Source organism: Mchenga conophoros, linkage group LG5 (assembly GCF_057382185.1).
Source record: "Mchenga conophoros isolate Kocher_MC1m ecotype Shallow Benthic linkage group LG5, M_conophoros_male_GT1.1, whole genome shotgun sequence".
In the NCBI taxonomy this organism is placed as follows: domain Eukaryota; kingdom Metazoa; phylum Chordata; class Actinopteri; order Cichliformes; family Cichlidae; genus Mchenga; species Mchenga conophoros.
Window position 1 is genome coordinate 11,439,724 of NC_140530.1, and position 12,831 is coordinate 11,452,554.

The window sequence follows — 12,831 nt, forward strand, 5'->3', positions numbered from 1 at the left end:
GCTCATTCTTCTTTAGCCAATCTGTCAAGCTGCTCTAGATTTGATGGTCTTCTCGGACTTTGCTCTTCTGTTCACCTCACAGATTTTCAATGGGATTCAAATGAGGTCAGTCAATAACTTTCACTTTGGTCTTCTTCAGGAGCATGTTTTGGGTCGTTATTGTGTTGGAAAACAAAGCACTGACCAGACTAGTTTTGTTGCTTACAGCTTGATATTTTCTTCAAAATCTTCACATATTCTTCTTTCTCCACATCCACAGCATAATACTCCCAACTCCTGTGTTTCACTGTGGGGACGGTGTTCTTTGGGTTGTAGCCGCTCCTTTTTTCTCCAAACATGAGCAGCATCTTTATGGTCAAAAAGCTGTAGCTTCATCTCATCTGTTCTTGTCCTTAGTATGCTTCAGTCTGACTTCAAGGTGTCTCTTCTGCACGAATAGTTTTCTCTTGCTAACCTCACAATCCATTCCTGTGCAGTCCTAGTCTTGTTCTGTGGCGCACTCTTTGTTTTTATACTGTGTGTAAATTGGAAGATAACCCTCAGCTTTAACCTGATTTTATAAGTTTCAAGTATCGCAAAGTTAAAGTGCATCATTGCACAGCAGTGGTTTGTGCTTTGGCTCAATTAAAGTTTTTCCTTCTGCTGAAAAATCTTATGCGGAAACACAATTGATGCTTTCTAAAGGAAACTACTGTGTTTAGAAATGTTATGTTGAAAAGCCCTTGCTGTGTTTAAAAAGTACTTTTTCCTTAGTGGTCTGATATTACAAACCTATGTTTTAAAAACATTGTGAGGTGTGAATGCGACTCACAGTAAGACCAGGTTAGCTCTTTGCTTATATTGTGCACACGCGTACTGTTTACATTCATATTCAACATTTCTGTATTTACATAATTTAATCATTAAGAAATCCTTTTGTATGACTAACAAAGGGACACAAGACAAATATTTTACAGTTTTTTTTTTAATTTTTGTTGGAATGAGAGCTTCTGTTATGTACAATAGTGGACAGAAACAAATGTTACAGAAATTATAAATATACTCTTGCTCCATCTGGTGATATTCAGTACTGACCATATTATGTCACACTGATAATTATTCAATGTTCAAGTCAGCCCTCTGTTCCCTTTATAAATCAGTATAAGGTGAGCAGTACCTGTGCAGTACAATCAATATGTAACCAGAACGCAATTTAAAGACAAAATATGCAGATTGGCTGCCCCCTGATGGCTACTGTTAATGAGCTGGTTGGACAAAAACGGGAAGCAGAGGTTGGATGGCTGCCTTTGCTGACACACCAACATGTGGAGAATCCACTGTTTACTCTCGCAGAGATAAGGGGAGGAAGGTGAAGTAAGGGTGAGGAAGAAGAGACACATAACTAATCATCTTAGAACCTCAGCCAGTACATGGCACTGCGCATTCTGTTGTAGTCCGGTAACTGCTCAATGGGGCCTGGTGGAGAGAAGGTGGGACAGGTTACAGAAAATAGTTGCAGCATGAGCTGCATCCTTGCTGTGAAGAGACTAAAAGTACAGCAGAACTCACCGACAGCAGCCACAGCAGGACACTTATCGTAAATGTATTTGCAGCAGATGTCACGCACCATCTTGGGGGTCACAGCCTGAAAGGAAAGATTTAGAGTTAAAACGCTCATCCGGGAGAGACTACAGGACTAAGCCAAATCTGAGAAGGTACTGTATGATGCTGTGAAGACACAGAACATCGTGATCTTTTTGTCCTTTAGAGTAAACTTACATCAATCCGAGCATCCCACTCTGCTATAGGAATACGCCGGCCGTAGTTCAAAATGTGTCTGCCAATGTCATCACAGATTGGTGTTGTTCCTAGAAGGTAAACAGGAGTGTCAACTTATAATTCATGAGAGTGGTGTGTCCGAGTTCATAAAAAGAGAACGTTTTCATTCTTTTTTTCTGTGATTAAAACATACTGTACTGTGTGAGACTTTCAGGGATGCAGTGCACACAGTATCATCAGGTAGTGTCATTGCTCTCAAATTCATTCTGCTGCACATGTTCAGCTCAAAAACGTTTTAGGACTTTACTTTTTTGAAAAGGAGCTTATGAAAAAGATCTAAAAATTCCAGGTTTTCAACGGTGTGCAAAAACTATATGCACATGTATAATCCATTACAGATATTACGTACCATTGAGCTGTCCAACCAGACTAGCCTTCAGAGCATTCCTGCCTCTGGCGACATCACTCTCTGTCACTGTGGTGCACAGATTCATCCTGCAGGGAGCAAAATATGAAGGAATTAAACCTTTAGCAACAAACCACAGACTCTAATGTTCCCGTTGCATCTCTCTGTCCGTGAACCATTACTGACCAGGCATTCTGGGACCAGTGCATCATGTCATCGATGTTGTTCTTATCGGCCACAAAGTAAATGCCCAGCAGGCCAGTGTCGCTGTAAGAGGAGTGGAAGGCCTGGAAGCTGTGACAGAGGTTATCCTCCACCGCCAGGCGAGCCAGGCGGCTGCTCAGGTGCTGAAAAAGAGAAGAAAAAGGAATATGTTATTATATTTCTTCATAACTAAAGAAGAAACCAAGAGTCAAGTTTTTCCAGTTGAACTGATTCGTGTATTCAATAGCTGACACTCACAATATAATTACAGTATTACTAAAAAAAAAGTACTCTTTTTTTGTTTACATTTTAATCACTTTCTTGTCAGACATAACAAAGACTTGTTCATCTCAGCAAGATCCTCCTTTCTGAGTTTAAATCTCAAATCTGATATACTATACACTGTGGCAGCAACACTTTTACCTGAGAACAAATAAAGCTTAAAAGATAAAGAACCAGCATGATGATGTCATGTTTGTGGACATTTCAATACTACAGTTACACTTTCATCGTTGCCGTCTGTTCTACACTGTACATTTTAAAAAATAAATAACATTTCCAACCTTTCCACCACCGTAGGTAAGGTCATAGCTGCCGATGATGGCGTTGGCCACCATAAGAGGCACGATGTCTGGACTAGCAGCACTAGCACCCTCCACGGCGATGGCAATGTGTGCCAAGGGAAAAGCATCGTCACGCATACGGACCTGAGGAGAGGAAGAAGACCATTTACCATAATTTTGAATGTCCCCACGTCTCATTCTAAACAAGAACCAGGTTTTTGAAATCTTTATAAACACAAATACTGAAGAAAAAAAAAAATGAAGATGCAGTTTTTATTTGTTTTTTTAATTAACACATCTCACCTCACTGCCAGTAAACCGGCAGGGTGATAACACAGGGACAGCATCTCCCTCGTACTCAAAAGACACTCCACTGAAGTGAGACTTGGCCAAACCAACCAGCTCGTCGTGGCTCACACCTGTAGAGGAAACACACCAGATAAGCATCAAGGCTTTCAAGGAAATGTAGAGCATTACAATGCACCATAATGCGTCCTAACAGCGTAAGAGGAAGAACACCTACCTCCAGCAGCAGCGAGCACCATGCGAGGAGCTTTATAGTGGCTGTTGATGTAATCCACTAAATCCTGGCGGGTCAGATTCCTGTGAGCATTGTATAAAAGATTAGTCATTTTTTTACATAAAGGTGTAAATTGTGTGATTTTTTTGCTGTGTTAGTTAAAGAATTATAACAACTATCATTAGAGCTGTGGCATATCATATTGTCTGCAATAATACCAGTATAAATTTATATGCAGTATAAAAATTATTGCGATAGCAAACAGGTGACAATTTATTAGCTCCAAAAAAAAGAAAGAAAAGAAAAAAAAAAAGTACAATATAAGCATATTTCCCTCATTGCTGGATTTTTCAAAAATGGCAATTTTGATTTTCGTGAAGGTTTTGGGAATCATCGAGTGACACCACTGACTAGCAAGTCGGTGGCAAACAGTCTGATGTCACATTTTCAGCTCGCCTAAGATCACTTGGAACATCAGCCAAGTAGGTAGTAAAAATAGTACCTGGTATCAGGTAGTACCACCTAAATGGAAAACCCTAAAAACTAAGTCAAGCTATACTGAGCCAACTCGAATAGCCCGAGTAGTCTTTCCCCTGACAGCTGTTCTAAGACATAATAATAATAATCTAGAGATATTCATGAGCAGGCAGCTCCTCCCACCTGGCACTGCTGGAGGGGCCCAGCACACTGTGTCCCAGAGCAGTCCCCTGGAAGGCTGTGGCATGCAGCAGGTCCAGGCAAACTTCCTGCAGGTTGCTCTCAACTTCCTCCAACTCACGCAGGACCACGCTCCGCTGCTGCTCGATTTCAGCCTCGTTAAGGGAGCAGCTCTGCACGACTTCTGACAGCAGCTCAACAGCTGGAAAACACAGATGTTGTTCACAACTAAGAGGAGAAATGCACATACTAGGTGCTAAGAAACAATGAAAGTTGGAATTTCTTCCCTTCATAGTAGAGAACCAAGTATAAATGACTGATTTATTGTTATATTCTCATTAAATAGTTTATCTCACTGTGATGTCTTGGCGATCACTGTATTATTAAAACTAGAGAAGAATCTGTGTTTTTTTTTTTTTTTTTGCCTCTCACCTTTAGGCAGGTCTTTGGTCAGGGTCTTCATATAGTATGCAGTGTGCTCCCGGGAGGTGTAGGCGCTCAAGTGAGCACCCATAGACTCCACCTGCTGCTCAAGGGCTGTTTGTGGGTGCTTCTTGGTTCCCTGCAAAGAAGACAAAAGACATTTACTGAAGGGGGGGATGTAATTGCAACCTCTGTCATTTTGGATATATAAATTCTACTTTAACAAATAGCCCTGTAGGATAGCAAAGGTCATGAAGTTTACCTTGAAAGCCATGTGCTCCAGGAAAAAGCCTGCTCCATTATTCTTCTCACTCTCGTAGCGACTGCCTGCACCGATCCACAGTCCAACCTGTGACAAAGAAGAGATGGCATGTGCTGAATAAATATGCTGAGGTTTACATGAGTAAAAGTGTCTATCGTGTGCTTAAACAACTCCAACTTATAGCATTATTTATGACGTGTTCTTACAGTGCATGTAGCATGTCCAGTCTCCTCAGACGCAACCCTCAAACCATTGTCCAGTGTAGTAAGACGGGTTTCAGGGGCTCCTGACAGACTCTGGGCATAGCTTACTGAGGCCTGTCCACGCCTCAAGGACAGCAGGATGGGCTGGAGAAGTTACAGATGCAAAACATTAAAACAATAAATTTTAAAATAGGACTCTGGAGAACCACTTTTATATTTTATTATACTACATAACATCCCAATATAAGAACATTTGGTGTACCATCCCAATGATCTATCTGCAAGTTCAAAAGGACTCTCCTGCTAGCGGTGGCTTTTAATTAAAATGATCCATTTTGTTCTGTGTTTACAACTGATTACCTGGGAGGAAAGCATGTTTTTTCTGACTTTGTATGCGCTAATAGGTAATAAATATCAGTTCATTAGCACAATCTTTATCACCTGCAGAATGAGTGATCAAAAAAAGAAAGGCTAACCCCAAATCCCTCTAGAGCAGTGTCTTTTTAAGACGGTACAGCTGTAATGACATGTCAGGGGCTGTCACTAGTAAACAGAACTGTACTGTTATTACAAAATCTGGTAAAATCTTGAATTTATGCTACAAGTATAATCCAACCTGGGTGTTATTACGACGTTTTCATGTTATTTTCGAGTTGACGTATTCGTTCTTATCCGGCTCTTCAGCCGCATCAACAACAGTAGTCATGTGTCTTTCCAAAGTCGCTACACTATCGGTGCTAGCCTCACTTGTCTTTGAGGGCAAGTGAGGACAAATAGCAAATGTTACCTCGTCAATGACCAAATTTAAGTAAAACGACAATAAGACTGCTTGAAAGATCTTTAATGAAGTGGACAAAGTGCTTTAGGTAGCTGTTACAATATGTATTGATTCATAAGCCGATTGACCTTGCATTCAGTGATAGCTAACTAATGCTAACCGGTTACAGACTCTCCATAGCTGTACAGCGAATAGCACAGCTAGCTAGCTTCCTGGCTAGCACGTACCAGAACACTTTTAGTGTTGCGGAACATTCCGCCAATATATTCCACATTTTTTAACAAAGTATTCTGTACGACCTTTAAAGAGATACTTACTCTGTGGGTTTTGGCAAGGGCTCGACCCACAGTGCTCCCCACTCGGCATACGGACGCAGCCATTTCTTCGTACGGTTACAGAAGGCAGTCTCGGCTGTTCGGTTGGTGCTAGATTGGATCTGTCGAAGGGACGACGCCGTGATTGGTTCTTACAGTGTGATGCAGGCGCCAGCACCTCTGCTATTATTGGTTTAGACTTCGTTAGCCGAAGGAAAGCAGCCAATCACAACACAATAGAGTTCCCCGCTGATCCAATCTAGTACAACCTAGGCGCGCTCATGTGTCTTCTTCGCGTGGACTTCCCTTACAGTACCGTTGAGCTGTGCATGATCGCCGCCACCTGTTCACTGTCGTTACTGACAGCTTCTCCATTCTGTTTACGGTATCTTCTGTTTGAGGAATTCATTAGCGAGTCTCAATGTCAGCGATATTAAATAATACTAAGCCTCATTAGCTTTTTGCATTTTACTCCATCTCTGTTAGAAAGAGATTTCCGGTGAGAGTGTAGTGATCTCCGTTTTTCACAAAAGCAATCCCAGTTCTTTCAGTCTATCTCCTCCCGATCGCTGTTGGTATATTTTAACCCCTCATACTTCTTTTCTGACCTTTTCATGATTATTTTGGGCTTTCTATATATAAAACTGTAATTAATGCAAAATCACCACTAAAATGAAATCGTTTATCTAGTTTCCACAATGTTATCTTATTAGATGTTACACATCTCTTCTGTTGTCAGACATTGTTGAGTTACCATCATAGGGTGAGAGAAAGAAGACGAGGAGGTGGCAGAAACCCACAGTTGGTGTTTTTGAGCTACATCCTTTAATGGTAGCTTAGGAAGAGACTTTACTTTTTCTGCTGAGGGACTCTTGTCTTTGATGGGGAACGGTGTTTTGGCACTGCACAGCTGGAGGACTTCAGGGGAGGAAGCGAGTAGGGGCATTTAACTCTGAATCCCTCAACACGTACTGTTGTACACATACTGAGGAACTTTCACAGCTGCCTAAAGATGAAAAATGACATCTGAAGTACTCCATCATTGTCTCCATTTAAATATACATAAAGCATAACGAAGGGAAAGCTGTTCCTGACCTTTTTATATATGAGCTGGAAGTCTCCTGTGTTTGCTGTGCGCTTAACTCTCCGATCCAGAACAACTCGTAAAGTGTCCTCCTGCACTGCAGCACAGAGATGGGCTGTCACAGGGGTTGATGGAGCCATGGTGGGACTAGAATTGATTTCTAACAACCACGGATGCAAGTCACGATCTGAAAAATGAACATGTTATAACATGTTAGCTGTTGATAATTATTCTGTTCTTATAACAGTAAAAATATTTAAATGTTATTTAAATGAAATGAATGCAGAGAGTGTAATGTGAAATACAGTGTGTCATGTATGGCGGGCCCATTGTACCTAGCATGAAATCAGCACCATAGAGCTCAAATGTGTTTTTGCGTGACTCTATCAGATCCTGTGCTGTCTGTAACTCATAGATGAGAGCTCTCTTCATTCATGGGACGACTACAGTATCCCACTGAGCTTCCCGGTCCTTGGTGCACAGAAATGTCTTGAACTGGTCAACCAACCACATATTGTCTACTGGAATGCTTCCGTGCCGCTGTAGCAAGGGCCTCAAGCTCTTCTGAATGGAGTTATTACACAAGTGCATGGAGCTTAAAAAATAAAAGACAAAACTGTTATTGGACAGAGGTAGAGTTTGTTAGGCTAGGATATAGAAGAGTGTTACAGGAGACACAAACTCAGGACATGCTTGTATATCAGCAGGTCATTTTGACTATGTCTACATGTCTAAGTACACTGAGTTGCTGCCATGTGATTGACTGATTGCATATTTGCATTAATGAGAAGTCAAACAAGTGGACCTAACAAATTGGCCGGTAAATATAGTTAACCAAATCCCACATGAGTTGCAACCTAGTTGGAACTATTTGAAGTTTGCAACAGCTTAATCCCTCCTGACAAAACTCATATAATTTCTTCATATATTTCTAATACACAAATTCCGAGGATTCCCACATTTCCTCCCCCTCAGCTCAATGGAAGCACTTACAGACTGTGCACTGTGGCTTTCTATTTGTTTGAAGTATGCGGAGGCAGATGTTAGAATTTGACTATACCCAGAGGAGAAAGTTAACAACTATTCAAATGATGCACAGATGGAAAATCAAATTTCCCGCCAAAAATGGCATGCAAAATAATGTTGCCCCTGTGCGGCCTTTCACTTCCTGTTTTTCTATTTTAATGTCAAACTGGTTTCATGTCTTCCCCTTCCTCTCATTTTCACCTCTTATGTTATTCATCTGACCTGTCCATTGAATCTAGCGTGTAAAGGCTGTGTGGAAAAGCGTAAGTAGCACTTTTTGTAGAACCACACGGTCAGAGGATTCCAGTCGGTGACCAGAAACCACTGGCGCACATCAAACTTGGTGTCATGGATAAGGAAGGGGCGCTCCAGGTACTTCTGTACCACCAATTTGTTTTCCTTGATAAGTTTTGGATCACCCTTCACCAGGTCGAGGATCTGGTCAAGACGATTAGCACATTTGATCCCTAGAAAGAAAGTAAAACAGATCAACCATGACTTTGTCAGACAATCTGGGAAAGGCCTGATTGTGCGTGGCCTTTCACCTCTGCCTCTGGACTTTGCTCCAGGTTTGATGATCCAGATGTTATGGATGCCTTCTATCTCCAGCTGGGGATTGACTATCTTCATCCTCTGCAGCATAGCCTTGCAGTGGATCACTAAATAATCACTGCTATCAATCTCTGCTCCACCACTGAGCAAGGAAGCACACAACAGAGTTGTACTTGACTGAGAAGAGCATGTTGGTCTGCTAAAGCCTCTGGATAATTCTCTAACACGCACATGGTGATGCATACTCACTGCACAACTAGATAGTAACTGTCTAAAAACTCTGCCCACTCCTGTGCGGGTGTTTGCTGTGTTTCCAAGTTAGTGTCTATGTCACTGTGCTCCAGACTCTGCAGAAAGTCCTCGCAAACTTTGAGTGCCTTGTTGATCGTTTGGGAAATATTCACTGGGCTAGACTGCCGTTTGCTTTGTTTCTTCTTACCTGAAGGAAAGAACGAAAAACACAGATCGCTCTCTCTTTTTTTCTTTGAACAGAGTAATATACACTTATGTGAGAAAAGGTCATACCCTTAACAGCTTGTATGGTGTGACTTATTCTCTCTCCCTGAACATATTGGTCCTTCTCCACAATGTACTTCAGAAGACTGGTGCACGCAGTCCTCCTGTAGTCATCTGCACAGAGATCAGAGATGTCATGGTGTGCGGGGCAAGCCGTGTGGTGTTGTGAGAAAAGGACCCAAGATGCAGGCACTGGCTGAGATGCGAGTGAGCTTTATTTACAGAAGGTGAAAGCAAACAAAAGCGAGGACAGAACTAAGACATAACCTAAACTGGGGCAACTAATAAACAAACCTGAAACGATAACATGCAGGGAGAAACATGGGATGAGAAGCAGAGAGAGATGCAGAGAACACCAACTAACGGACGGACCGGCAACCAGCAAAGGCAACCCCACACTATAAATATACACACAGAGGAACACAAAATGGCAAACCGAAGGGAGGCACAGCTGATCCTAATTAACAAGACGAGACACAGACCTTCAAAGTAAAACTGGAACCATCGAAAGAACTGCAGACACCGACTCAGGGACATGAAAGAGAGCATAGAGAGAGCACACCGACACATAACCAGACACACAAGGAGGCATGGGAAGAAAACCTCTCAGCTAGAATATATAATCAATAATAATAATGATAATATTAATAAACACAAAACGGTGGGTCACCGACCCAGCACCATGACAAGAGATGAGTAAAGCAGAAATAAAAACTTAAAAAATAAAAAAAACATTACAAAGAGGTACAGTACAAGAGGTCAAGCTTGAAAAGACATAAAAGGAGATCTAACCAATGAAGGCATGCCTCTCATCTAGTGCTGCTAGTCTGTAACAGCGGGGGAAGAATGTGTCTGGGTCAGCCGAATCAAACCAATGTAGTTTCCTCAGATTCAAACACAAGCCTGTCTGTAACGGGAAAGAGAAGTAATGATGGGGGGCACAGAGTTGGATCCTAAGGCTGTCTGAAATAACAACTGCAAATAAATGTACCTTGGTGGTCAAGTTGCCTGCCTTTGAAAAATGATTAGTTATCTGTTCCTTATGCAGGTTTTTTGTGTTGATGGCCTTTCTGCGGTTTGTCCAGTAGAAGTAAACCATTTCATTCCACACCAGGCGAGACTACAGAAATGAGCAGAGGAAAGAGATGAGATCTGAATCTGGGATTGGCTGTAATTTTAATCAGTTTAACCAAGGTTAACAATGTATACTTCCTCAACATGAAAAGCTGGTCTTACCATGACATTGTGAAGTCTGTCAGCATCTTTTTCTTTTTCAGCATCATTTGAGTTGTCTGAAAAGAAGAACCAAATGTTGATAAAATGATGGTGTGTGCAGAGATACCCACGATTAGTCTTCTGAGTCAGCCACGCTTCTAGCTCACCATCATCTCTATCACTACACACAGCATAATTCGAGTCGGTTCTGTTCCTACTGCTCTGATGGCGACGCACTCGGCGCTTAGAGTAGACCATACACCGCTCAACCCAGCCTCTAGCCCTCAGCCCTTCCCTGATAACAGGATACCTGCCCTGGATCGAGAACACCTTATGCATCTGAGAGGACAGAGAGCAGACAAACAAACAGTGGCTTCGCAATCCTGAAAACACATGAACGCTTTGAACACATTCAGGAGTGCAGGATTACCTTGACAGCTTTGTCTACGACAACCCTGGCTTCTCTCAGTCTATCCAGGTCAAGAGCAGGCAGGCTGACAAAATTGCGGCAGACCTCAGGATGGGTAGCTGGCATGCACAACCATATAAACAATCACATTCCAGTCATTGAAAAGAATATATTGACTGCATTTATTGGCTGGACAATAATCCTAATATAAGATAACCTTTATTAGTCCCAGAGGTGGGGAATTACTATTGTTACAGCAGCAGAGTCGACCGGAGGGCTAAATAGATGCACCACAACCTAAAAACAATAACACTATGCAAAATATGTAACATAAAATATATATGAATAAATGTTTTAAAAAATTACAACACTAAGAGCCAATTTAGAATCTCCAGCTGACCTAATGGTTGCCTGAGAAAGTTGGAGAACCCATGCAGACACAGGGAGAACATGTACCTTACATGTAGAAATCCCCCCAGGACCTTCACACCAACGTGCTGCTCATATTGCTCAGTTATGTAAACATGTACTTCTTTTTCTTTGTTTTTATTTTAGCCTAGGTTTTACCATATCAAGATATTTGTTTGGGCACATTGCATTTTACTGAGCTACATGCCATTTACTTATTTAAGCTATTTGTTAATTTTTTGTTTTAAATCTTCATTTTAACTGATGTAGCATTGATTTTCCCAACTTTGGGAAAATGATTCACTAAGCTGATTTCTGAGATGCAGAGTGAATCTACTTGTTTGCAGGTTGCTTTTGGCTTCCTCTTGGTCGTCTTTCTGTATCCCAGCATTCTCCATCTCCAACAAGCCTCTGATTCCCCCGTGTAACACAAAGAGTATCCCATGCAACTATCATATCAACTATTAAACTATCATGCAAGCTGGGGGAGGGGAGGGTGGGGTGGGGGGGACCCCAATGCATAAAGGACACTAAACACAAGTGTTGTTGGCACATGATAGGTACAGCATAACAAAGACTAGGGTAGTAATACCAGAGGCTAAAGGCTTAGTATCTTAAGTGAAGACCAAGGAACAAGCTCATGAAACTTTAATGCATAGTTTTGGCATTCAAACACTTAGCCACCTGTCCTGAGTGTGACCTCATGATTAATTCTGCATTTGTGATCTACAAGCCATGTCTGTGAAGAAAGAGGCCAAGTTGTCTTGAGGTGTGAAAACATACTGTTCATGTTTCAGTTCAACAATAATGGCTTCCTCTGAAAGAATTTCCTCTATTAAAGTTATAATCTGTACATTTAACAATAAAATGGGGTAATAAAATTTAAATAAATGTAAGGATTACTGGCACAAAACCTGGGAATCAACTGGGGAGCATTAGTTGATATTGATGGAGCCAGAAAGAAAATACAACCCAGTGATTTCCAGTTGCATTTGCCTGCTCCTTGGAAAGTTCAGACAGAGGCAGCATTTGCTTTTATAGTTTTGTATCTCTCACCGCTCTCTGGGCATGGAGCACAGTGTCCAGCTGTGGTCTGGTGTCCCTCTTGGTCCATGTGGACAGACCGATGAGACTCCATACTGACATCAGCTCTCATTCCTCAGGAGGATCATTGTGCTCTGCTTCATAGTTACACACAAAACGGGGACACGGTTTAATGCAGGGGTGGGCAATTAATTTGATACACCTGATACACCTGTCAGGTTTGTGTCTAATGCCCCTGCAGGGTGTGATATGTCCTTCAGTTACCTTTTGAACGGAAGGCCAGAAGTGGAGCCATAGATTTACACATATCAGTCTAGACACTAACAAGATTGTCTTGTCATTGCAGCGTAGCTAACCACAGTAAACTCACAAGCTGCTCCAATAAAACATGTCACCATCGCGTTTCTCCTCTCACCTGCTGAGACCCACAGGTGTCAGGAGCGCATGCTGAGCCTGAACCGTTACCTGTTTACTGTTGCCTTGGCAACT

At 41.8% G+C, this 12,831-nt stretch overlaps 1 protein-coding gene and 1 pseudogene across 2 annotated transcripts; both read right to left on the minus strand.

Moving 5' to 3' along the window:
- Positions 1-948: 948 nt before the first annotated feature.
- Positions 949-6,365, minus strand: uqcrc1 (ubiquinol-cytochrome c reductase core protein 1). The gene is made up of 13 exons (XM_085273274.1): positions 6,092-6,365; positions 5,000-5,140; positions 4,794-4,880; positions 4,541-4,670; positions 4,112-4,310; positions 3,455-3,534; positions 3,235-3,350; positions 2,932-3,075; positions 2,351-2,511; positions 2,168-2,253; positions 1,759-1,847; positions 1,549-1,624; positions 949-1,455 (listed from the first exon to the last, which is right to left on the minus strand). The coding sequence occupies exons 1-13, from the start codon at positions 6,152-6,154 to the stop codon at positions 1,391-1,393; spliced, it is 1,437 nt and encodes a 478-aa protein (XP_085129400.1). The 5' UTR covers positions 6,155-6,365; the 3' UTR covers positions 949-1,390.
- Positions 6,366-6,844: 479 nt separating this feature from the next.
- LOC146573846 (tubulin monoglycylase TTLL3-like) lies at positions 6,845-12,823 on the minus strand (annotated as a pseudogene). The gene is made up of 14 exons (XR_014892543.1): positions 12,758-12,823; positions 12,355-12,479; positions 10,912-11,009; positions 10,649-10,820; positions 10,503-10,558; positions 10,258-10,386; positions 10,059-10,173; positions 9,276-9,380; positions 9,000-9,189; positions 8,744-8,892; positions 8,421-8,665; positions 7,508-7,767; positions 7,184-7,359; positions 6,845-7,094 (listed from the first exon to the last, which is right to left on the minus strand). The product of XR_014892543.1 is annotated as a tubulin monoglycylase TTLL3-like (transcript).
- Positions 12,824-12,831: the final 8 nt, after the last annotated feature.